The 21,305-nt window shown below is 56.7% G+C and overlaps 1 protein-coding gene across 2 annotated transcripts; it reads left to right on the top strand.

Moving 5' to 3' along the window:
• Window positions 1-7,273: 7,273 nt before the first annotated feature.
• Window positions 7,274-21,237, top strand: RAPGEF3 (Rap guanine nucleotide exchange factor 3). 2 transcript variants are annotated; one of them, XM_031609790.2, is made up of 27 exons: window positions 7,275-7,643; window positions 12,521-12,574; window positions 12,823-12,929; window positions 13,024-13,145; window positions 13,222-13,396; window positions 13,616-13,700; window positions 13,877-13,937; window positions 14,295-14,371; window positions 14,480-14,626; window positions 15,241-15,350; window positions 15,500-15,588; window positions 16,004-16,082; window positions 16,298-16,448; window positions 16,535-16,611; window positions 16,806-16,845; window positions 16,948-17,029; window positions 17,108-17,254; window positions 17,332-17,429; window positions 17,957-18,082; window positions 18,186-18,367; window positions 18,443-18,533; window positions 19,281-19,331; window positions 19,596-19,683; window positions 19,773-19,837; window positions 20,042-20,096; window positions 20,201-20,272; window positions 20,917-21,237. In XM_031609790.2, exons 1-27 carry the CDS (start codon window positions 7,344-7,346, stop codon window positions 21,033-21,035), a joined length of 2,850 nt encoding a protein of 949 aa, XP_031465650.2. In that variant the 5' UTR covers window positions 7,275-7,343; the 3' UTR covers window positions 21,036-21,237. The 2 variants fall into 2 exon arrangements, with proteins under 2 accessions (XP_089984369.1, XP_031465650.2); XM_090128243.1 differs by having other exon boundaries at window positions 7,274-7,643; window positions 16,948-17,254.
• The last annotated feature ends 68 nt before the right edge of the window (window positions 21,238-21,305 follow it).

The following is a 21,305-nucleotide window of genomic DNA, read 5'->3' as shown; positions in this document are numbered from 1 at the left end:
CACTGAGCAGACACAACGAGACACAGCCTGAGCAGCCGCCCCGTGCTCAGCATTTCCCTGTGGCTGCCCTGGGTCACGTTTCAGGGCATGATTCACATCCCACACGTAGGAGATCTCTGCTCTCACAAGCTGAAATAGGAGCTGAGTCCTGTGGGACCATCCCACAGAAAATGGATGGGAGCAGCCAGGGGTTTAGGACCCAATTTAGGGCAGAATTTTTCATTTTGAGCAAGGAGGGCAACCTGTGATGCCATCCCAGATACTCCTCACTTTTGTCACTGGGTTTACTTCTCAATCCAATGACCCCAACTCATCAACCCAACAAACCCAACTTCTCAAACCCAAATCCCCAACTTTTCAACCCAACAAACCCAACTTCTCAGCCCAATGAACCCAACTTCTCAACCCCAAACCCTCAACTCCTCAACCCAACAAACCCAATTCCTCAACCCAATGAACCCAACTTCTCAACCCAAAATCTTCATCTTCTCAACCCAACAAAACCAATTCCTCAACCCAACAAACCCAACCCCAAATCCCCATCTTTTCAACCCAACAAACTCAATTCAGCAACCCAATGAACCCAATTTCTCAGCCCCAAACCCCCAACTCCTCAACCCAACAAACCCAGTTCCTCAACTCAACAAATCCAACTTCTCAGCCCAATGAATCCAACTTCTGAACCCCAAATCCCCATCTTTTCAACCCAACAAACCCAATTCCTCAACTCAACAAACCCAACTACTCAGCCCAATGAACCCAACTTCTCAACCCAAAATCCTCATCTACTCAACTCAACAAACCCAATTCCTCAACCCAATGAACCCAACTTCTCAACCCCAAACCCCCAACTCCTCAACCCAACAAACCCAACTTCTCAGCCCAATGAACCCAACTTCTCAACCCAAAATCCCCATCTTTTCAACCCAACAAACCCAATTCCTCAACCCAACAAGCCCACTTCCTCAACCCTATCATCCCAACTTCTCAACCCAATGAACCCAACTTCTCAATCCCCAAACCCCAACTTATCAACCCCAAAACTCCAACTCCTCAGCCCAATGATCCTAACTTCTCAATACAACTCAACCCAATGGTGTTTTTTCCATCTGTTGTCACAAAATGTGTTTCCCCACTCATTGCCAATACCCATAACAACAATTAACCCTGGAACAGCCCTGGATGGGATTTTTTTTTCCACCCATATGAGCACCGCTTCTTGTTGAGCTTTGGACCTTGGACCTTTTCCCTGCCACCAGGTTGCAGGGAGCAAGGCTGAAGTCACTGCAACAGCTGGAGTTTGGCAGCATTGCCTTTCTCCTCCTCCCCATATGCCACGTGCAGGGAAAGCTGCATCGGGGTTGAATCCAGGAGCAAAAGGAGGAAAATCCATCGGGATGCGGGCAGCCCTGCTGGTTTGCAGAGAGCTGGATGCCATCCCAACTCACTGCTTGAGAAGTCGTCCTTGAGGGTTTGTTTTTATTTTTAACCTTTGCAGGAGAATGTAAAAGTTTCAGCTGCGTGAACAACCAGGAAAAAAAAAAAAACAAAACGATTTCAACCCCATGAATATTGAAGCACAAACACGGAAGGAGGAAAAGTGAAGGGAATGAGGAGGTCCCGGCCCTTCCTGGTAAAGGGAGGAGTTCCTGAGGCTTCCTTAAAGCAGCCCGTTGGGAAAACCATTGTTTTCCCTTCTCATCCCACAGAGCTCATGGCAGAGCCTGGTGCTGCAGACTCAGTTCACCCAAATCTGCCCCAACGTCTGCAAAATGTGGGGTCTGTAACTCAGCATCCCCATATTGTGGTGCTAAGGATGCTACACATCAATCCATCCCCATGGCTGCAGCCCTCGTGCAAGCTGTGTTCTTTCTGCAATTCCTTTTCATTTGCTTTTTCAGAGTGAAATCTCCCCGTTCTCATCCATCCATAGCAGTGCCCACTGGGGTTTTGGGGTATTTGGACTGGGAAGGAAAGCAAGAGCTGCTGTTTCCCGATGGGTTCAGATCCATGTTTGCATGTCTATGGAGATGCAAATCTGAGCATCGCCTTCCAGGAAGAATCAGGAGAAACCAACTGGATATGGAAATGCTGAGCAAGACCCATCACGCTCCCCAAGCATTAATTAAGGAGCACTGATTGCTTTTGGGATCCTTCCCCAAGGAGCAGCATCCCTCCAGTGATCCCAAACCATCAGGAAGGCTCCATCACCGTAAGCAAAGGCTATGAGGAAAGGATACCAAGAAATGGTTTCCTCCCAGCAAAAAGGCATAGCTTGTGTTAATTCATGGAGAGTGCTTCGTTCTGCACCAATTAGGAAGCGAAATGCTGATTACATTACAAATCATGCAGGCTAAACCCGAAGGTTATTTAATGCTGGGTGTTGCAGTGAGGCACTCACGAAACTGCACTGGGATAATAATGGTAATAATAATGGAAGTGATATCGCTCAAAGTAACGATGGTGTAAATTAGGAAAGGCTGCGCTGGTAAAAAGGAGCAAAATATGGTTTGAGGACAAGAAATACATAAAGCACCGATGCGGAGGGATAAAGCAGTGTGCTCAGAGCGCTGTAATTTAGAGCCATTTTCCTCACAATCATATTTTCAACACCGGTTTATTATCCTGTTAAACCCAAGAGGTGATAAATACTAAAATCTCTTTGACAGCCACATGCCAGCAGGCATCCTCATCCCTGATACAAAGAGCTGAGCTGCTTCTTGTTCAGAATCTTCCATGCAAACACACCAGAAGACCCTGAAACGATCCCCAAATGGAGAAGGCAGTGAGGAATGGGTGTAGATTTGGATAACAGAGCTGGAATTGCTGCACTGTGCATCACCCTCAGCACTGCACCATCCCTGGGGCTGCGATTCGGTATCTCCATGCTCTGGAAATCTGTGCTCGCAGGGTGAGAAAGAGCTGGGACAAATCTGGAGCCTGCATGTGAGTGGAGCAGGGCAGAGGTTTGCACTCTGCAAGCAGCAGCAGTTGGTTTTTCATCCAAGGGAAACAAAAACCTCTCAAGCACAGCTTTGGGGACACGGTTGTCACCATGTCTCTGCTCTGCGTGCTCAGCCTGGAGGATGACGTAGAGGGTTGCAGGATGCAGAGGTGTGGAGGATGCAGAGGTGTGGAGGATGCAGAGATGTGGAGGATGCAGAGGGATGCAGGGTGCAGAGGGATGCAGGATGCAGAGGTGTGGAGGATGCAGAGGTGTGGAGGATGCAGAGGGATGCAGGATGCAGAGGTGTGGAGGATGCAGAGGGATGCAGGATGCAGGGTGCAGAGGGATGCAGGATGCAGAGGTGTGGAGGATGCAGAGGGATGCAGGATGCAGGGTGCAGAGGGATGCAGGATGCAGAGGGTTGCAGGATGCAGAGGTGTGGAGGATGCAGAGATGTGGAGGATGCAGAGGGACGCAGGATGCAGAGGGATGCAGGATGCAGAGGGATGCAGGGTGCAGAGGGATGGAGGATGCAGAGAGATGGAGGATGCAGAGAGATGGAGGATGCAGAGGGATGCAGGATGCATTCAGTGCAGTTGGGCTCTGCAAATTGAACCTAGAGATGAAGGGATGCAGGATACACGTGGGTGCTGGGGGATGCAGGATGCAGAGGGATGCAGGATGCATGTGGTGCAGTTGGGCTCTGCAAATCGAACCTAGAGATGAAGGGATGCAAAATGCATTCAGTGCAGTTGGGTTTTGCAAACGAACCCAGGGATGCAGAGGGATGCAGGATGCATGCAATGCAGTCAGGCTCTGCAAATCAAACCCGAATCTGTTTGGGTTCTTTTTTCCATTCAGGGGACACCTGAGCCAATGGTACAGCTTTGCTGCAGCCAGGATGCAACCCCTGGGACCCACAGCCTGGTGCTCTGTAGGAAAGGGCAGCCCTGGAGCTCTAAGGAGCAGCAGCTTGGTGTGCCACCAGCACTGTGCAGCATTGCTTTTCCCACAGAGCACCAAGAGCAGCTCACTGCATTCCTGAAATGCTATTTTATCCTCAGCATGATTTATGAAAGAGCCTGTGGATGGAGGGGCTCAGTGGTGGCCTTGTTTATATTGCAGCAGCGAGATGTTTGTGCCCTGAACTGCCCATAAAAACAGGTTTTGTTGTTGGGTTTTGTTGCACGCGTGCTTTGCTTTCTTTTACCAATAAACCATCCCTGAAACATAGCAAAAAAAAACCCAACCAAACAACAATAAACCCTTTGGGAGGCTGCTTGCCCCCATCCCACACTGCTGCTGTGCTGAGATCCAAGTGGGACCCAACCCATGGCCACCCCTCTGCAAACCACCCCGCTCCCAGGAAAGGCACATTGCCACGGGGCCAGGCCTGCCTGCTGCAGGAGATTAATTATTATTCAAGTGCTGATAAAGCGAGCAAGTTAAATGCAGTGATAAAGGCTCAGATAAAGCAGAGCTGCTCTGTTTGCATTTTATGGCAGGCAGGAGCTGCTCGCTGCTAACCGGGCTCTGGTGGCTGTTGGAGCCTTTGGGGATGTGTGACCCTATGCTGGCAGCAGTGGGGTTGCAATGTTCTGACATTCCTGTGCTTGGTTTGCAGCTGGTTAAGCAAATGCTGGATGCACGCAGGGCTGCTGGGTGCACGGTGCTGGGGGTTCTGTGCTTTGGGCAGTGCTGGTCACCTCTGCTCTGTAGAGGTCATCAGATTGGTGACACCCCCAGATCTCTGCTGGATCTGTGTCATCTTGTCCTGCAAGGATGCAGCAGGGGCAGCATTGCTGCAGGATGCTCTCATTCCCCAGCCTGGAGCATCTCTTAGTGATCCAGTGAAGGTGAGACAATGGGGTGCAGGGTGTTGGGAACCATCCTGGGCACTTTTTGCCCTCATTCCTGCAGGTTCTGCACCCCCCAAGGGAACAAACAGAACCACCAACCAGCACAGCCACAGCCTTTAAGAGGTTCCCAAGAATGAGGGATGGGAGGAAGGGAGGAGAACAGCAGGGAGAGCTCCTTGGTGCTGCTGGTGGGGCAGCCCAAGGCCGGGGCTGTGGGGAGGTGGGATGAGCTGCAGGAAGAGGGAGAGGTTATTGGAGGGGTGAGGCTTCTCCCAAAGGCTCCAGGCCTTCCTCACACCTCTTCCTCCTTCCCCACCCACACTTAATTCTCTCTAATCTGCACGGGGACATGCCTGCACGGCACAGGGACCTCTGGTGCACGTCAGCAGGGACCCAGGGGCCGGTCAGAGGTGAGCAGATCCTCCTTGTGCAGAGCACAAAGCAGTTCAGAGCCTTCCATCGGGCTGGGGAACTTTCCAAAGGTTCCTCCCTGCAGCAAGCGAGCCAGCATCCTCCCTGCATGAAGCACTGGGGCCAATTCCTGGCTGTGAAAAACAGCATTTCCACTACAGCATCAGCTCTGTGAGAGCAGGAGCAGCTCCGAATTGCTCCCAGCTGCCAGTGGTCAAAAAGCAACCGAGCAAAAGGGAGGTTTGTGGCCAGAGAGTGCAATGTGTGGATGGGGGTGATGCACACGTGGATGGGGGGGTGAACGCATGGATGGGGAGATGCACACATGGATGGGGAATGCACACGTGGATGGGAAGTTGCACACGTGGATGGGAAGTTGCACACGTGGATGCAGAGATGCACACATGGATGCAGAGATGCATACGTGGATGGGAAGATGCACACATGGCTGGGGAAATGCACACGTGGATGCAGAGATGCACACATGGATGCAGAGATGCACATGAGGAGATGCATAGGGAGATGAGGGGATGCACACATGGATGCAGAGATGCAAAGGAGGAGGTGCACACATGGATGGAGAGATGCACATGAGGAGATGCATACAGAGATGAGGGGATGCACACATGGATGCAGAGATGCAAAGGAGGAGGTGCACACATGGATGCAGAGATGCACATGAGGAGATGCACACATGGATGGAGAGATGCAAAGGAGGAGGTGCACACATGGATGGAGAGATGCACATGAGGAGATGCACACATGGATGCAGAGATGCACACATGGATGCAGAGATGCACATGAGGAGATGCACACATGGATGCAGAGATGCACACATGGATGTGGAGATGCAAAGGAGGAGATGCACACATGGATGCAGAGATGCAAACGTGGAGATGCGCACATGGATGCAGAGGTGCACACGAGGAGATGCACACATGGATGGAGGGATGCAAACAAGGAGATGCACACATGGATGGAGAGATGCACATGAGGAGATGCACACATGGATGCAGAGATGCACACATGGATGCAGAGATGCAAACAAGGAGATGCACACATGGATGGAGAGATGCACATGAGGAGATGCATACAGAGATGAGGAGATGCACACATGGATGCAGAGATGCAAACATGGAGATGCACACATGGATGCAGAGATGCACATGAGGAGATGCACACATGGATGCAGAGATGCCCACAGAGCACCACGACTGCTGCAGTCTGCGCCCACGGTGTGGGGCAGGAAATGTGGCACTGGTGTTTTCTAAGGAAAGGGCATGGTTCCTGCTGCAAAGGAAGGAAGCACTCGGGGTTGGGAGGCCTCTTTGGGGGTCAGGAGGAGCTGCACCTCCAGGCACAGCCCGTGTTCAAGCCGACATGTGGGGCATGAAGGCAGTGCTGCAGACGATCCAGCACTCAGATGAAGAGGATGGTGGGAGGAAAGATTGCAGTTCCCCATCCTACACGACTGCTCCAGGGTGGTGGCAGTGGTGAGGAGCCCAATGTGACCCCACAGTCCCCAGGGTGGCTGCCAGCAGCACAGTGCCTGCAGACTGCTCGCCTTTAGCTGACATTCCTCCCCTCTGGTTGGGCTGTGGGGCTGTTTAAATATAGATTTTAATAGAAAAAAAAGAAGGTTCATTTCAAAAGTGACAGCTCACTTTGGCAGCAAACCTTTGCTTTTTGGCCCGAAGTCCCATTGCCTGCACTCCCAGGACCCTTGGGCCGTGTTCCAGGTCCCTTCCTCTGCCCAAAACCTTTGGATACCGGGGGGCTTCGGGTGATCACAGTGAGAAAAGGGACAGAACGTCCCAGGAGGGAGGGAGACGCGTGGGGACACCGCGGTGCTGAGGGATGGGGCTGAGCTCGGGGTCGGGGGGGGCCATGGAGATGGGAGCTTTGGGGATGGGCTGTCCATATAAAGGTCCCCGGGGTGCGCAGCGCTCGGGGTCCGGTTGGGAACGGGGGAATCGAAGCATTTGGGGCGGGGCGGGGTGCGAGGACGGCCCCGTTCCCTCCTCCCATCCCTTCTCTCTCCGGGGCGGAGCGCGGCGGCGGCGGCGGCGGTACCGGCACCGACCCCGAGCCCAGCCCGGCCCGGCCCGGCCCCGCGGAGCCGCCGCATGAAGGTGCGCGGGGCCGGGACCGCCATCGCTACCGGAACCGGGACCAACGGGGGGGAGGCGGAGCGGCGGGGAGCGGCTCCGGTGGGGACCCATTGCCGACGGACCGGGCTGGAGCGTTGTTTCGGGGCTGTCCCACCCCCCACACAGCCGCCGCCGGTGTCACCCGGTGGTTCCGGTGGGGACAATAAGCGGCTGTCGGTGCTGCTGAAGAAGATGCACTTGTTCCGGAGCTCCAGCTACGAGATCAGGCTGGAGGGAGAGGGGGGGAGCCTGCCCCGCATCCAGGGCATCCGCTGGGTGAGTGCGGGGACAGCGGGGGCTGTGGGTTACGGGGACGTGAGGTTGGTGGGATACGGGGATGTGGGGCAGCGGGGACAGTGGGAATGGGGACATGGGGACAGCAGGGACCACGGGTACTGACCCCACATGCAGGAGCTTGCATGCTGCCTGCCCCCCCCTCTCCCCACCCCCTCTGCGCCCCTCACCAGAAGGAGCATCCCCACCCCCCCCACCCCTCTGCCCCCATCCCATTCCATATCCCTTTGCCAAGAGCTGTTGGCACCTGCTGGACAAATGTCCCCAGTGCCAACCCCTCCGTGCTGGGGGGGTGGCCCTTTCCCACAGTGGGACAAACCTGAAGGAAAAAGAGGGAAAGCATTTCACAGGAGCATCCCACCCCGCACCCAGTGGCTGGGGGAGGTGGAGCCGAGCGGGACCCCCGTGCTGGATGCAAACCTCTGCCCTTTCCCTGCCTTCCCAGTGCCCTGAGGTCCGTTCTGTGCTTCCCTGTTCCCATTCCTTGGCTGTGAGCTCAGTTGTGCAGCCTTCAGCCCCAAGCCGGGCAGATTTGGCAACAAAGCACAGAACAAACCAGGTGCCACCGTGCTCCAGCGCACAGCGCCCGGGCAGAGCACCCCAACCCACTGCCAGCAGGAAACACCTTCCCCACACCCAACCCTGGGTTCCATACATTCCCTCCCCAGCAGCTCAGGCCGTTGCTTACAGGAGAAACCGGTCGCTTGGCAGCGGTTCGGTGCACACCGCCACAGCCCCAACCCTCTGCGTTTCCCTATGGGGGCAAAACGTCCCTTTGCTGCCCCCCTCATTGCTGGAGGAGGGGGGGGGGGAGGCTGCAGCTATCCACCTTCACACAGCCTGGCCGAGGACAAACCTTAAGGAACAAAAGGAAATGGCTTTATTCCGTCTGTTTGCATTCCTGTACAACCTCCTTCCCAAAGCAAAAAGCTCCCCCCGCTGCAATGGAACAACAGAAACCTCTCTGACTTTCTCTCCCCATCCTCCCCCCCCCCAACTTGCACACATGCTTTTATTTTTTCCCTATCCTTCTTGATACTTTTCTCCCCAGGACTTTAAGGGTTTGGGGGCACCATGTTGGGTGTTTGCTCTCTGAGAAGCACGAGGCAGCAGCACATTGCAGCACTTCTGCTTTCAAGTGCTGGACTGGCAGAATTGGGCAAAATGTGAAGCATGGTGGCACACGCAGCATGGCAGAATTGTGCCTCCCTCCCCCTCTCTGTGCGGCCTCCTGGTGCTTGGGGACCATTTGTGGGGAAGGGGACAGAAGGGGCATTTTCCCCAGTGTTTGCAGGTAGGAGGGTGCTGGAGCAGGGAGCAGGAATGAAGGTTGGGTTGGCTGCACCTTGGGGATGCCACATCCCTTCTCTCCATTGCTGAAGCTCCTGCTGCACAGCTCTGTGTCACTCCCTCCCACCTCTCCAGGGGTCTCCCTGGCACCGAATGTCTCCCAGCTCAGTGGGGTGACACCAACCACCGTCCCCAATGGCTGCACTCACCCCATGTGTGCCGTGGTCACCCTATGTGTGCCACAGTCATTATCATCCCGTATGTGCCATGGTCACCCCACATGTGCCATGGTCATTGTCACCACAGGTGTGCCATGGTCACCCCATTTGTGCCATGGTCATTGTCACCACAGGTGTGCCATGGTCACCCCATTTGTGCCATGGTCATTGTCACCCCATGTGTGCCACCATCATCCCATGTGCGCCACGGTCATTGTCACCCCATGTGTGCCATGATCACCCCACTTGTGCCATGGTCATTGTCACCCCATGTATGCCACGATCATTGTCACCCCTTATGTGCCACCATCATCCCATGTGCGCCACGGTCATTGTCACCCCACATGTGCCATGGTCATTGTCACCCCATGTGTGCCCCCATCACCCCATATGTGCCATGGTCATTGTCACCCCATGTGTGCCACGGTCATTGTCACCCCATGTGTGCCATGATCACCCCATGTGCGCCACGGTCATTGTCACCCCATGTGTGCCATGATCACCCCATGTGTGCCATGGTCATTGTCATCCCATATGTGCCATGGTCATTGTCACCCCATATGTGCCACCATCACCCCATATGTGCCATGGTCATTGTCACCCCATGTGTGCCACCATCACCCCATGTGTGCCATCACTGCACCGAGGGGACAGACCCCTCCCAGTGGGGGTTGTGGGGATAACTGAGCACCCTGGCGTGGTGCCTCTCCTTCAGAGCCTGCGGATGGGCGAGGACTTTCTCTGAAGCTGTAAAACCCAAAATAGCTCCTTGTTGTTTTTCCCCGGGATCCCAAACAAAGCAGAACGCTCACTGCCGGCCTTGGCCGCTCGCCCACGGCTGCCGGATTTCTGGAGCCCACCAGGATCCCTCCTGTCCCGTAAGCAGGAAGATGGAAACAGGCAACTCCTTCGGAAGCGCTTTGGAGACGGCGGCTGCGGGGCTGCAGCCATCGAGGGGCTGGGAAGGGGAGGGGGGAGGAGGGAGGGGGGCATCCTGCAGGGCCGGACCTGGGAACCATGGGGTGCCATGGCGTGGGAAGGGGAGCTGGTGGGGAGAAATTTCAGTGAGCAGCTGTCCTTGGGGAGGTTTCTCAGTCTCCTTGGCCGTCCTTGCTTGGAGCAGCACCGTGCCACATCTTGGCTCTCTGCCCCAAGGACGGAGCGGGGTTACGGGGTGACGGCGGAGGCGGCTCTGCTTGGGGACGGGCGCAGTGGGTGGCATCGACCTGCGGGTCCCGCAGCTCCGGCTGCAACCCGGCTCCGGGTTTGCAAACATTTGTTCGACAATCGTCGGTGCGTTTCCTGCTCGGCGGGGCGTCACGCGGCACGGGGAAAGTTTGCTGAGTGAGTAAGAGGAGGCGTCCCCGCGTTGGTGACAGCGGGAGGCTGCGGATGTGGCCGGAGAGCGCTGCGCTCCTGAGCTTCTTTACTTCTGCCCCTTCCTGAGCCTCTTGCAAAGGGCTGCCGTGAGCCCGGGGTGGAGGAAGAGGAGGAGGAGGAGGAGAAAGAGGAAGGCTTTGAGGCGTGGAAAGGTCTGGAGGAGATGGAGCAGCCTGAGCCATGCAGAGCACCCAGCACTGGGTGCCCACCTCCAGCACCCGTCTGCAGCTGGTGGTGCTGGGCGGTTCGGGGTTCCCTCAGCTCCCTGCAGAGCAGTTTTATTTTGCATTAAATTCATTTGTAAGGGAGGATTCTGCAGCTCCTCCACCTTGTATTCCTTCACTGAGGCTTTCAGCTGCTCTGTGCCTCTCAATGGAGTTGCTCAAAGCATCCTTACCAATTCAGGTAAACGGAAGATCTGGCCTAGAAGACTCTGGATTCCCAAAATCTCATTATGGGCACTTCCCAAAATGGCCTTTTGAGCACCTCCACCAGCCCTGCGTGCTGCAGGACCTTCCCAGGGAGGTCTCCAAATCCTCTACAAACAACCTGGGGGCACAAAGCCTTGCCCTGGAGATGCTCTCAGGAGGATGCTCCATAAGGCTCATGCTCCAGCTGCCCTCAGTGCACAATGAAGGGCTGCTGGGAGCTGGTAGCACAGCCCAAAAGGGGGAAAACAGCAGCAAAAAGCAGAATTAGGTGGGAAAAAAAGCATTGCTGATGGCGACGGCCAAAAGGAAGGGCAGTGGTGGAGGACACAGATGTGGCCATGGAGAGGGCTGAGCATCACAACCATCATCATTTGGATGGAATATCCCTTGTGGTTGAGCTGCTCGAGTTTGCAGTGTGCAGAGCAGCATCCCTGGGCCCTTCTGCTGGAATCCGACGTCTTTTCCATCCTCCTCTCCTGGATGAGGCTTCAAAGCTGGAGGAGAAGCTCGGGGCTTTCCCTCGCCCTGCCCTTCCCGCAGGTCGCTCTGATGTCCTCTGCCAGCAGTGAGCACCCGCTCTGCGTCTCACATTCGGTGCCTTTGATCCCTGCGTGCAAAGGCTTTGCTTTTAACTTCCTCCTTTCATCCTTTCATCTCCCAGCTCTCTCCCTTCGGCTCACTCCCCATCCCGGAGTGAAACGTGGCTGCAGGGCAGGTTGCAGGGTTGAGTCCCCACTGTGCACGTGGGGGTTGTTGCAGTGCAGAGATGTGGGATGCATTGAGCCACGTCCACTCGTGGCCCCACTCGGCCATCCCAGCTCCTCCTTGCTGGTTTCCAGCACTGCCTGAATTGTTCTCCTTGATGCACGCTGGGCATTCCATGTTGGTGTGGCTGAAATGGGCCAAAATAGAGCTGGAAATGGATTGTGGATGTGGTGTTGGAGGATTGTGGTTGTGGTTTGTGGATGCAGGTGTTGGAGGGCTCTGTTCTTTGTGAGGGTGGGCAGAACAGAGACTTTGCCATGGTTTCAGGAGGACCGTGCTGGTGGGGGCTCAGGGATGCGTGTGCACCCCCTCCTGGTGCAGAGCAGATGGGGCTGAGAGATGCATGATGTGTGCAGGGAGTGTGGAAGGGGGTTGGGGTTAGGGTTCCGTTGCATTGCATTGCTTTCATTGCATTACACTGCACTGCACTGCTTTCAATGCATTCCATAGCATTGCATTTGGGTTGGGGTTAAATTTAGGACTAGGGTTGCATTGCATTGCTTTCATTGCATTACACTGCACTGCACTGCTTTCAATGCATTCCATAGCATTGCATTTAGGTTAGGGATAAATTTAGGACTAGGGTTGCATTGCTTTGCTCTGCATTGGGTTAGGGTTAGTGGTGAGGGTTAGCAGTTAGGGTTAGGGCTAAGGTCAGGGTTAGGTTTACATTGAATTCCATTGCTTTGCATTGCACTGTTGTGGATTTAATTGCATTTCGTTGCATTTCTCCTTCCTTTTTGGGGCCACCAACAGTTTCTTTTTGCTTTTCCAGACCCCGCTTTTGGATGCTGAATCCTCCCTGGATTATGGACACAGCCTTACCCAGGTGAGAATGCTGCAGAGACACGAGTGTGGCATTCAGAGAAGGGGGAGAAACAAAAGGAAGGCTGTGGTGGAGGAGTGGGGAGGCATGTTGGGACAGTGGACCCTTTGGGATCAGCCATTCCTGGGGCTGGGAATGGAGATCCTGGAATGGGCTGAAGATGGGCACTGAGCAGGTTCAGCACAAAGAGGTGCAAAAAGCTCTCACTGCCCACACCCTCCATGCACCATAGAACCTCATTTCCCCTCCAGGCATCCTCGGAGAAGATCTGGAGAGCTGGAAAGCTCCTTTTCACCTACCTCACCAGCACCAGCCCCAGCCTCATCCGGGACCATAAGCATCACCTGCGGCACCACAGGTGGGACCTCCAGCACCCACCCCACCCTTGGGGACCCTCCTGGATGCCGCAGCCTCATTGCGGGTGTTTTCCTCACGCTTCCCTTTCTTTGCAGGAGGTGCTGCTCTGGGAAGGAGCTGGTGGACTGGATGCTGAATGCAGAGCTGGGCATCCAGACACGGAGCCAAGCCATCGGCGTGGGGCAGGTGCTGGTGGACGGCGGGGTCCTGACGCACGGTGAGGGGGTCCCCAAGGGCATCCCGGTTCACCCATGGGTCCACACCCCAGCTCACGTGCTTTTCCCTCCCCGCAGTGAAACAGGAGTGGCATTTCCAGGACAAGGACACCCAATTCTATCGCTTTGCTGAGTTGGAGCTGAGCCCCGAACCCCGCATGGGGCTGCGGGATGCGGAGGAGCTGCTGGAGGCGGTGACCTTCCTGGCACAGCTGGGGCCTGATGCACTGCTCACCATGGCCCTGCGCAAACCGTGAGTGCTGGGGGGCTCCTGGGGGGCTTCTAGGTGCTCCTGGGGGCTCCTGGGGGTCCTGGTGGCTCGCTTCCATCCTGCTCCAATCACAGCTGGAGGTGCTGCAGATAGGCCATCCTAAGCATCCTTTCCCCTTCTGGAACTGGAGAGGATGCAGGAGGGAGTCCAGGACTTTGAGATGCTCTCAATGACCACTTACCACCCCTGTCTCCCTCCCAGGCCTGCCCAGCGCACAGAGGATGAGCTGGAACTCATTTTTGAGGAGCTGCTCCACATTAAAGCCGTGGCTCACCTCTCCAACTCGGTGAGCGTGAGCTGCACCCTGCTGCCCTCGTGCCTGCATCCATCCCCTCCAAACCCTCCTGCATCCCACTGCCTCCCCTCCACGCCTCCTCCTGCTCTCCTGGCCCTTTGCAGCCACCCCTGGGTTGTCACCCTGCGTGTCCCCTCCATGCTGAGGGTGGCTGCCCCTTGCTGCAGGTGAAACGGGAGCTGGCATCTGTGCTGATGTTCGAGTCTCACCAGCGAGCCGGCACCGTGTGTGAGTGTCCCCACTGAATTCCATGTGCTGGGGGATCACAGGATCACAGAATTGCCAGGGTTGGAAGGGACCTCAAGGATCATGAGTCTCCAACCCCCCTGCCACATGCAGGGCCACCAACCATTCCACCTAATGCTAGAATGGGATGGGATGGCCCCTAGGACAGCATCCCCAGGTTGGGTGGGCATTGCTGTCCGTGTGGATGCTCCTGCTGGCTCTGTGGAGCAGGGGTGGATGGGTGGGATGGGGCGGATGAGGGTGCTTTGGGGTCTCACCCATCTGGCTGTGTGCTGTTGATGGGATGGGGGCTGATGAGGGATGCTCTGGGTCTCACTCACACCACCATTTCCCCCGCAGTGTTCAGCCAAGGGGATAAAGGCACCTCGTGGTACATCGTTTGGAAGGGTTCGGTGAATGTGGTCACCCATGGCAAGGTAGGTGCGTCCCCATGCCTCCACCCCATCCTTGCTGTCACCTTGGTGCCAAGTTGCAAACCTGGCCCGGGTCAGGTTTGGGTTTGTGTTAGCCCTGTCCCCTTGCAGGGTTTGGTGGCCACACTGCACGAAGGGGACGATTTTGGGCAGTTGGCACTTGTGAACGATGCTCCCCGAGCAGCCAGCATCATCCTGCGGGAGGACAACTGCCACTTCCTGCGGGTGGACAAGCAGGACTTCAACCGCATCCTCAAGGTGGGCAGCTGGGATCTCCTGTGCTGGTCATCATCCCAGAACTTTCCTGTGGCTGTGGGGTTTGCTCTGGGATGTGCAGAGTGTGATGGTTGCAGGGGGATGGGGTGCAGTGAACCACCATGCAATGCCAGCAGGGTGCTGGGGTGCAATGAACCACCATGCAATGCTGGGAGGGTGCTGGGGTGCAATGAAGCACCATGCAATGCCAGCAGGGTGCTGGGGTGCAGTGAACCTCCATGCAATGCCAGCAGGGTGCTGGGGTGCAATGAACCACCATGCAATGCTGGGAGGGTGCTGGGGTGCAATGAAGCACCATGCAATGCCAGCAGGGTGCTGGGGTGCAATGAAGCACCTTGCAATGCCAGCAGGGTGCTGGGGTGCAATGAACCACAAGGGTGCTGGGGTGCAATGAAGCACCATGCAATGCCAGCAGGGTGCTGGGGTGCAATGAACCACCATGCAATGCCAACAGGGTGCTGGGGTGCAAGATGCTGTATGATCAATGCATTCTGCAGCCCATGCTGCTTGCTGGCAGCTGGCTTTGCCCAGGGATCAGCCTGGGGAGGACAGGCTGTGGCCACCAAGCCAGGATGAAGGCTTTTTTCCCCATTTAGGATGTGGAAGCCAACACCATGCGCCTGAAGGAGCACGGGAAGGTGGTGCTGGTGCTGCAAAAGAACCTGCAGGGAGGCAGCAGCCAGCCGGCCACGGTGCGGAGCAGCAGGTGACAGCAACAGCTGCCCATCCCCATCCCTCCTGCTGCAGGCACACTGCTGGCCTTTCCCTGAGCCTTCTTGTGGAGGAATTTGGGGAGAATCGTGGCAGTGGGGATGCCAAAGCTGTTCTGAGCGCTGGCTCCTTGATGCACTTCAGGTACCTGGTGATGGCTGGGACGCCAGAGAAGATCCTGGAGCACCTGCTGGAGTTCATGAGGCTCGACGCCACGCTCTACGACCCTGTGGGTAGGTGGGGGCTGCCCTTTTCTCTCCATCAAATCCCTCCTTTGGGCTGGGAGAACTGCAGAGCGTCTCCTCCCTCCTCTCCCACGTCCCCACGCCCCCCCCATGCAAAGCTGCAGAACAGGGAGAGGCAGGAGCCAGGAGATGTCCCCAGCGGGTAAAAAATCAGAACTGCAGAACCAGCATCCAACCTCCTCCCCGCGCCCAACTTTTTATGATTTCCATTCCAAAAAGCCTTTCCCTTCATTCCAAAAAATAATACGTTTATATCTGCATTCTTCTCAACTCTTTCCTTGGCTTTTAGAAGCAAAATGTGACCCAGTGGGAGCTGTGAGGTGGAAAATCCCATGGCAACCCCACAGGGTTGTCCTCAGCCCGGTGCGGGCGCAGCACAGCGGGGCTGTCTGCTCTTTTCCAGACACACTCCTGGGGGATTTCCTGCTGACCTACACTGTGTTCATGCCAACCTCGCAGCTCTGCAGGGCTCTGCTGCATCAATATCCTTCCGCTGCTGATGGGGGGCCCATGGCATGCAGCCCTTCCTGCAGGGACCACCTTGGTCCCTGTCCCCTTACTGGGACATTGGGATGGCGGTGGGAACCCCAAATCTCCAAGCGAAGGGCACATCCCCATTCCTTGTCCTTGTGGGGCGAGGGGTCCTCTCGCTTCCTTTGCCCACATCCTCCATACTGGTGCCCTTAACTGGTCCCAGTTTTCGCGCAGAGCCTCTGGATGGCTCAGAGCAGGAGAAAGCCACCTACTGCCTGCACAAGCGCCGCAAGATCCTGCGCCTGGTGAGCCAGTGGGTGCTGCTCTACGGGCGGCTGCTGCAGGGTGACCGCAGCACCACGACTCTGCTACAGGTACTGGGAGCACAGGGCAGCCCTTTGGGGTTCCCACATCACCGTTGGGTCACTCTGAGTTCTCCCCCCTCCCTGTCCTCCCATAGAACCTCGCTGACCTGGTGAGCCAGGACCCTCGGCTGGGGGCCATGGTGCAGGAGCAGGAGCGGCGGCGGCCCCGAGCGTGAGTGCCGTGGGCATCTCCATCCCATAATGACCCGGTGCCACCTCCATCCGCTGGGTCCTTGTGCCCTCGGGGTGACTGTGGACATCTCCATCCCATAATCACCCCTGTGCCACCTCCATCCTTGTGCCCCTGAGGGCGGCATCCTAAGCGCTGCTGCCCTCTTAACACTGCCTTTCCTCCTCTTGGTGCAGGATGGAGAATGGGGACAGCAGCATTTCTCCCCAGCCCAAGGTAGGGTCAGCCCTGGGGGTGTCAGGAGCAGGGAGATGGGACCCCCAGAAGCGGGGTATCAGGGGGGTGCCATGCTTCCCACTCTCCCCCCTCTCGCTGCAGTCTCGGAGCTCCATGAGCTGGCTCTCCAGCCAAGACGAGGCGGCTTTGAGCAGCAGCTGTGCCTTAAGAGCCCAGGATAAAGGTACAGGGACTGCGGGCACACCCGTGGCACCTGATCCCTCTGGATGTGGTCACAGTGCTGACACCTCCACCCTGACAGTGCCCTACGAGATCTACAGGGCTGACCATTCGTGCCTGGTGACGGTGCTGCCCGTCAACGCATCGGTGCGGGATGTGCTGCAGTCCCTGGCTCCACAGCTCGGCTGGGATGGAGAGCACCTCCTGGTGAAGGTGAATTCATCCGGAGGTGAGTGGTGGTCCCGGGGCACTCCAGGGTCCCTGAGCTCTGCAGCAGCCCAGCACCCATCCTCTCATCTCCTACAGATAAAGTGGGGCTGCAGCTGGACGCCGTGGGGGTGTTCACCTCGCTGGGGCTCAACGAGCGGCTCTTTGCTGTCAGCATGGAGGAGCTGAGCAGTTTGGTGAGCTGGAGGGGGGGTCAGCATAGGGTGGGAGATGCTGGGGGGAATCCTCGTGTTGTGGTTCTGGAGGTGGGTTGGGCGTCGCTTTGCTCCATGGAGAACAGCTGCTGGCATTGCTTCTGGTCCTTCAGCTCCAGGGGGGTCTGTGAGGAGATGGGGGGCATCTGTGAGCTGAGATAGAGGCGATGGGTGGGAGTTTAATGAGCTGAGCAGGAGGGAATAGAGAGAGACCCGTGAGCCAGAATGGAGAGGGTTTGATGAGTGAGGAAAAGGGATGAGAGAGCCACGATAGAGAGGATGAAAGGGATTTCAGTGAGCTGGGCGGTAGGGGGGGCATGAATCCCACTGGAGGAGGTGATTTCAGTGAGCTGAGCAATAGGGGGAGCCATGAAACACAGTGGAGAGGATGGAGGGGATTTCAATAACCGGGCAGAAGGGGGGGACCCATCAACCAAGTGGAGGTGATGGAGGGCCTTGGTGAGCCCGACCCTGGGTTGGGGTGTCCCTCACCCCCATTCTGTGTGCAGACCCCCCATCCTGAGCAGTTGGGCCCCCACGTTGGCTCCTCGGACACGTTGGATCTCATCAGCTCCAAGGACCTGGCCAGCCACCTCACCGACCACGACTGGAACCTCTTCAAGAGCATCCACCAGGTAAGGGCAGCAGCACCTGGATGCCAGGACAGGGGGGTTAAATCCTCCAGGGTGATTCTGAGAGTCCCCCTGTCACATCCTCACCCATCCTCCGCCACGCCAGGTGGAGATGATCCACTACATCGTGGGGCCTCAGAAGTTCCACGAGGTGACGACAGCCAACCTGGAGCGAATGATGCGGCGTTTCAACGAGCTGCAGTACTGGGTGGCCACTGAGCTGTGCCTCTGCCCTGAGCTGGGCAGGAGAGCCCAACTGCTGCGCAAGTTCATCAAGCTGGCTGCACAGTGAGTGTCACCAATGTCCCCTCCCCACTGGGACACGTTGGTGGCTTCCCCGCTCACCTCATCCCATGGCCGCAGCCTCAAGGAGCAGAAGAATCTGAATTCCTTCTTTGCGGTGATGTTTGGTGTGAGCAACACAGCCGTGAGCCGCCTTGCCAAGACCTGGGAGGTAACAGCCTGTGGGTTCCTGCCACCTCCCCTGGGCTCTGCAGTGACAGATCCAAGTCTGCATGACAAAGATCAGGGGTGGCCAAGCTGCTGGGTTCCTACATGAGCTGCACCCCAAAGCTGGGGAGGCAGGGAGCGCATTTCCCATGAAGATCAGGATGCAACTGTTGGAAGGGACCTTAAAGATCATGGAATCATGGGATGGTTGGGTTGGAAGGGTCCTTAAGGATCATGGAATCATGGGATGGTTGGGTTGGAAGGGTCCATAAATATCACAGAACCGTGGGATGGTTGGGTTGGAATGGTCCTTAAGGATCACAGAACCATGGGATGGTTGGGTTGGAAGGGCCCTGAAGGATCATAGAACCATGGGATGGTTGGGTTGGAAGGGTCCTGAAGGATCATAGAACCATGGGATGGTTGGGTTGGAAAGGTCCTTAAGGATCATAGAACCATGGGATGGTTGGGTTGGAAGGGTCCTTAAAGATCACAGAACCATGGGATGGTTGGGATGGAAGGGTCCTTAAAGATCACAGTACCACAGGATGGTTGGGATGGAAGGGTCCTGAAAGATCATAGAACCATGGGATGGTTGGGTTGGAAGGACCGTTGCTGCCAAGCACCCAGAGCAAGCAACATCACAGATCCCAAATAGGGGAATTGGGATGGGGGGCTTGGAGGTGCATGGAAATTTAGGGGGGTTGGGCACAGTGGTTCATGGGGCCGTTCTGACCTACTCTCTGTGCAGAGGCTGCCCCACAAGATCCGTAAGCTGCACGCAGCGCTGGAGCGGATGCTGGTGAGTGCAGCTGCTTCCCATGGAGCTGGAGGGTCTCAGTGATGGAATGGGGCTTAGGGGTCAGGAAGCAGAGCTGGGGGGTCTGTCCCTGCCCCATACCTCTGGGTTTACTGCCACTCCCTGCTTCCCCTAATACACAAAGTCACAGGGATGGCATGGAAGTGGTGCAACTTGTGCTCCCACATTTGGGATGTGCTGTTCCAGGGCACCCCCTCCCCACATCTCTGCTGCCCCATCAGCCCCCATCCCTCTGCCTGTCTCCAGGACCCATCATGGAACCACCGGGTCTATCGTCTGGCTGTCGCCAAGCTGAGCCCCCCCATCATCCCCTTCATCCCCCTCCTCCTTAAAGGTGCGTACCACAGCTTTGTGCTCACAGTGGACTGAGAAACCAAATCCTGGGCTCACCCCGACCCCCCCCATCCCCATCCCCTCCTGTAGACTTGACCTTCATCCACGAGGGCAACCGCACGCTGGCCGAGAACCTCATCAACTTTGAGAAGATGGTGAGTGGTGGGGGGGGCTGCTCCCTTTGGACCATCCTTTGGGGGCACTGCTTGGCCCAGAGCATCCACGCAGCATCAGCCGTGCCCTACAGTGGGGGGTGGGGAGGACATGGGGCAGTTTCTGCTGAAGCTGGAGGGTGTTTTCCCAGCTGGGAGCAAAATGTTGCTGGGTGGCAGCGAGTCACCTTTGTGCATTGCCTGCAGCACATGATGGCAAAGACGGTGCGCGTCCTGCAGCGCTGCCGGAGCCAGGCCCATGGTGAGTGGGGCTGGGGGGTCGTGGGGTTGAGGTGGTCATGGGGCTGGGGGTGTCATGGAGCTGGGGGGGCCGTCGCTCACCTCCTGCTTTCTGTATGCACCCAGCTCCGCTGTCCCCACTGCGGAATCGCTCCCCACATCGACCAGAGGATGCCAGGGCCATCAGGATCAGCACATGTAGGTGTGGGGCTGGGAGACCCTGGGCTCTTAATGAGGTCTACTCGTTTAGTGCATTAATGGGGTCCACTGGTGTGTGCCTGTCATTCTTTAAAAGTGGAGGGGTGTGAACGCTGGGATGGTGCTGTTGGTGCCTTGGCATTTCTAGCTGGGCATCACTTTGCCCCATGGAATGCATCTGTTCCCATTTTCTTCTGCTCCTTTAGTGCCAAGGGGGGGGAGGGGGTGGGAGGATCCGGGAACTGAAACCATGCTGGTGTTGGGGGGATTTCGTTGAGATGGGAATAGGGGGGATCCATGAGCCACACGAAGAGGGTTCAGTGGGCTGAGCTAAGGGTGATGGAGGGGGATCAGAGAGCCACAGTGGAGAAGATGGAGGGGATTTCAGTGAGCTGAGCGAGAGGGGGTGACCCAAGAACCCAATTGGAGATGATGGAGGGGGTTCCAATGAGCTGGGCAAGAGGGGGGACCCGTGAACCAAGAAGGGGTGATGAAGGGGGTTTACAATGAGGTGGGCAGTTTAGGAGGACCCACAAAGCCAGTTGGGGGGACAGAGGAGGAGCCGTGGGTCAGGCTGCAGGCAGAGATGGGGATGTGAGCAATGAGGAGGGGGGGTCTCACTGAGCCCATCCCTCACCCTGCAGGCTCGGAGCAGTCACTGAGCGTGCGGAGCCCCGTCTCCACCTGGGCGTATCTGCAGCACCTGAAAGCCATCGACAGCCAGAAGGAGCTGCTGAGGCTCTCCCGTGACCTGGAGTCCTGATGGGCAGGAGGGAAAGGGAGCAAGGACTCAGCAGGGACGTGGCACTGTGTGTGCTGATGGCACAGCAGCCCCATGGCTCTGCTATGGGAGCCAGACCTATCCGTGCAGTTGGGAGCCCACGGGGGCTGTGGGCAGGTGAGGCCATGGACAGGAGGGTCTGCAGCCCCCACGCAGTGAGCAATAGAGGTATTTTTGTATGCAAGGCTGTGCTCACCTTCTTTCTCCATGCAGCAGCCTGCATTCGCTCCTTGCACAGTCAGGGTGCCCTGG

This window comes from Phasianus colchicus, chromosome 33 (assembly GCF_987193195.1).
Source record: "Phasianus colchicus chromosome 33, bPhaCol1.hap1.1, whole genome shotgun sequence".
Lineage (NCBI taxonomy): Eukaryota > Metazoa > Chordata > Aves > Galliformes > Phasianidae > Phasianus > Phasianus colchicus.
The sequence above is the reverse complement of the archived record's forward strand: the minus strand, read 5'-3'. Positions and strand labels throughout refer to the sequence as shown.

Coding starts and splice junctions, on each gene's coding strand:
- RAPGEF3 (XM_090128243.1), top strand. CDS start 7,344: ATGAAGGTGCGCGGGGCCGGGACCGCCATCGCTACCGGAACCGGGACC. Junction 18,083..18,185: donor TCTTCAAGAGCATCCACCAG/GTAAGGGCAGCA, acceptor CCGCCACGCCAG/GTGGAGATGATCCACTACAT. Junction 18,368..18,442: donor TTCATCAAGCTGGCTGCACA/GTGAGTGTCACC, acceptor CCATGGCCGCAG/CCTCAAGGAGCAGAAGAATC.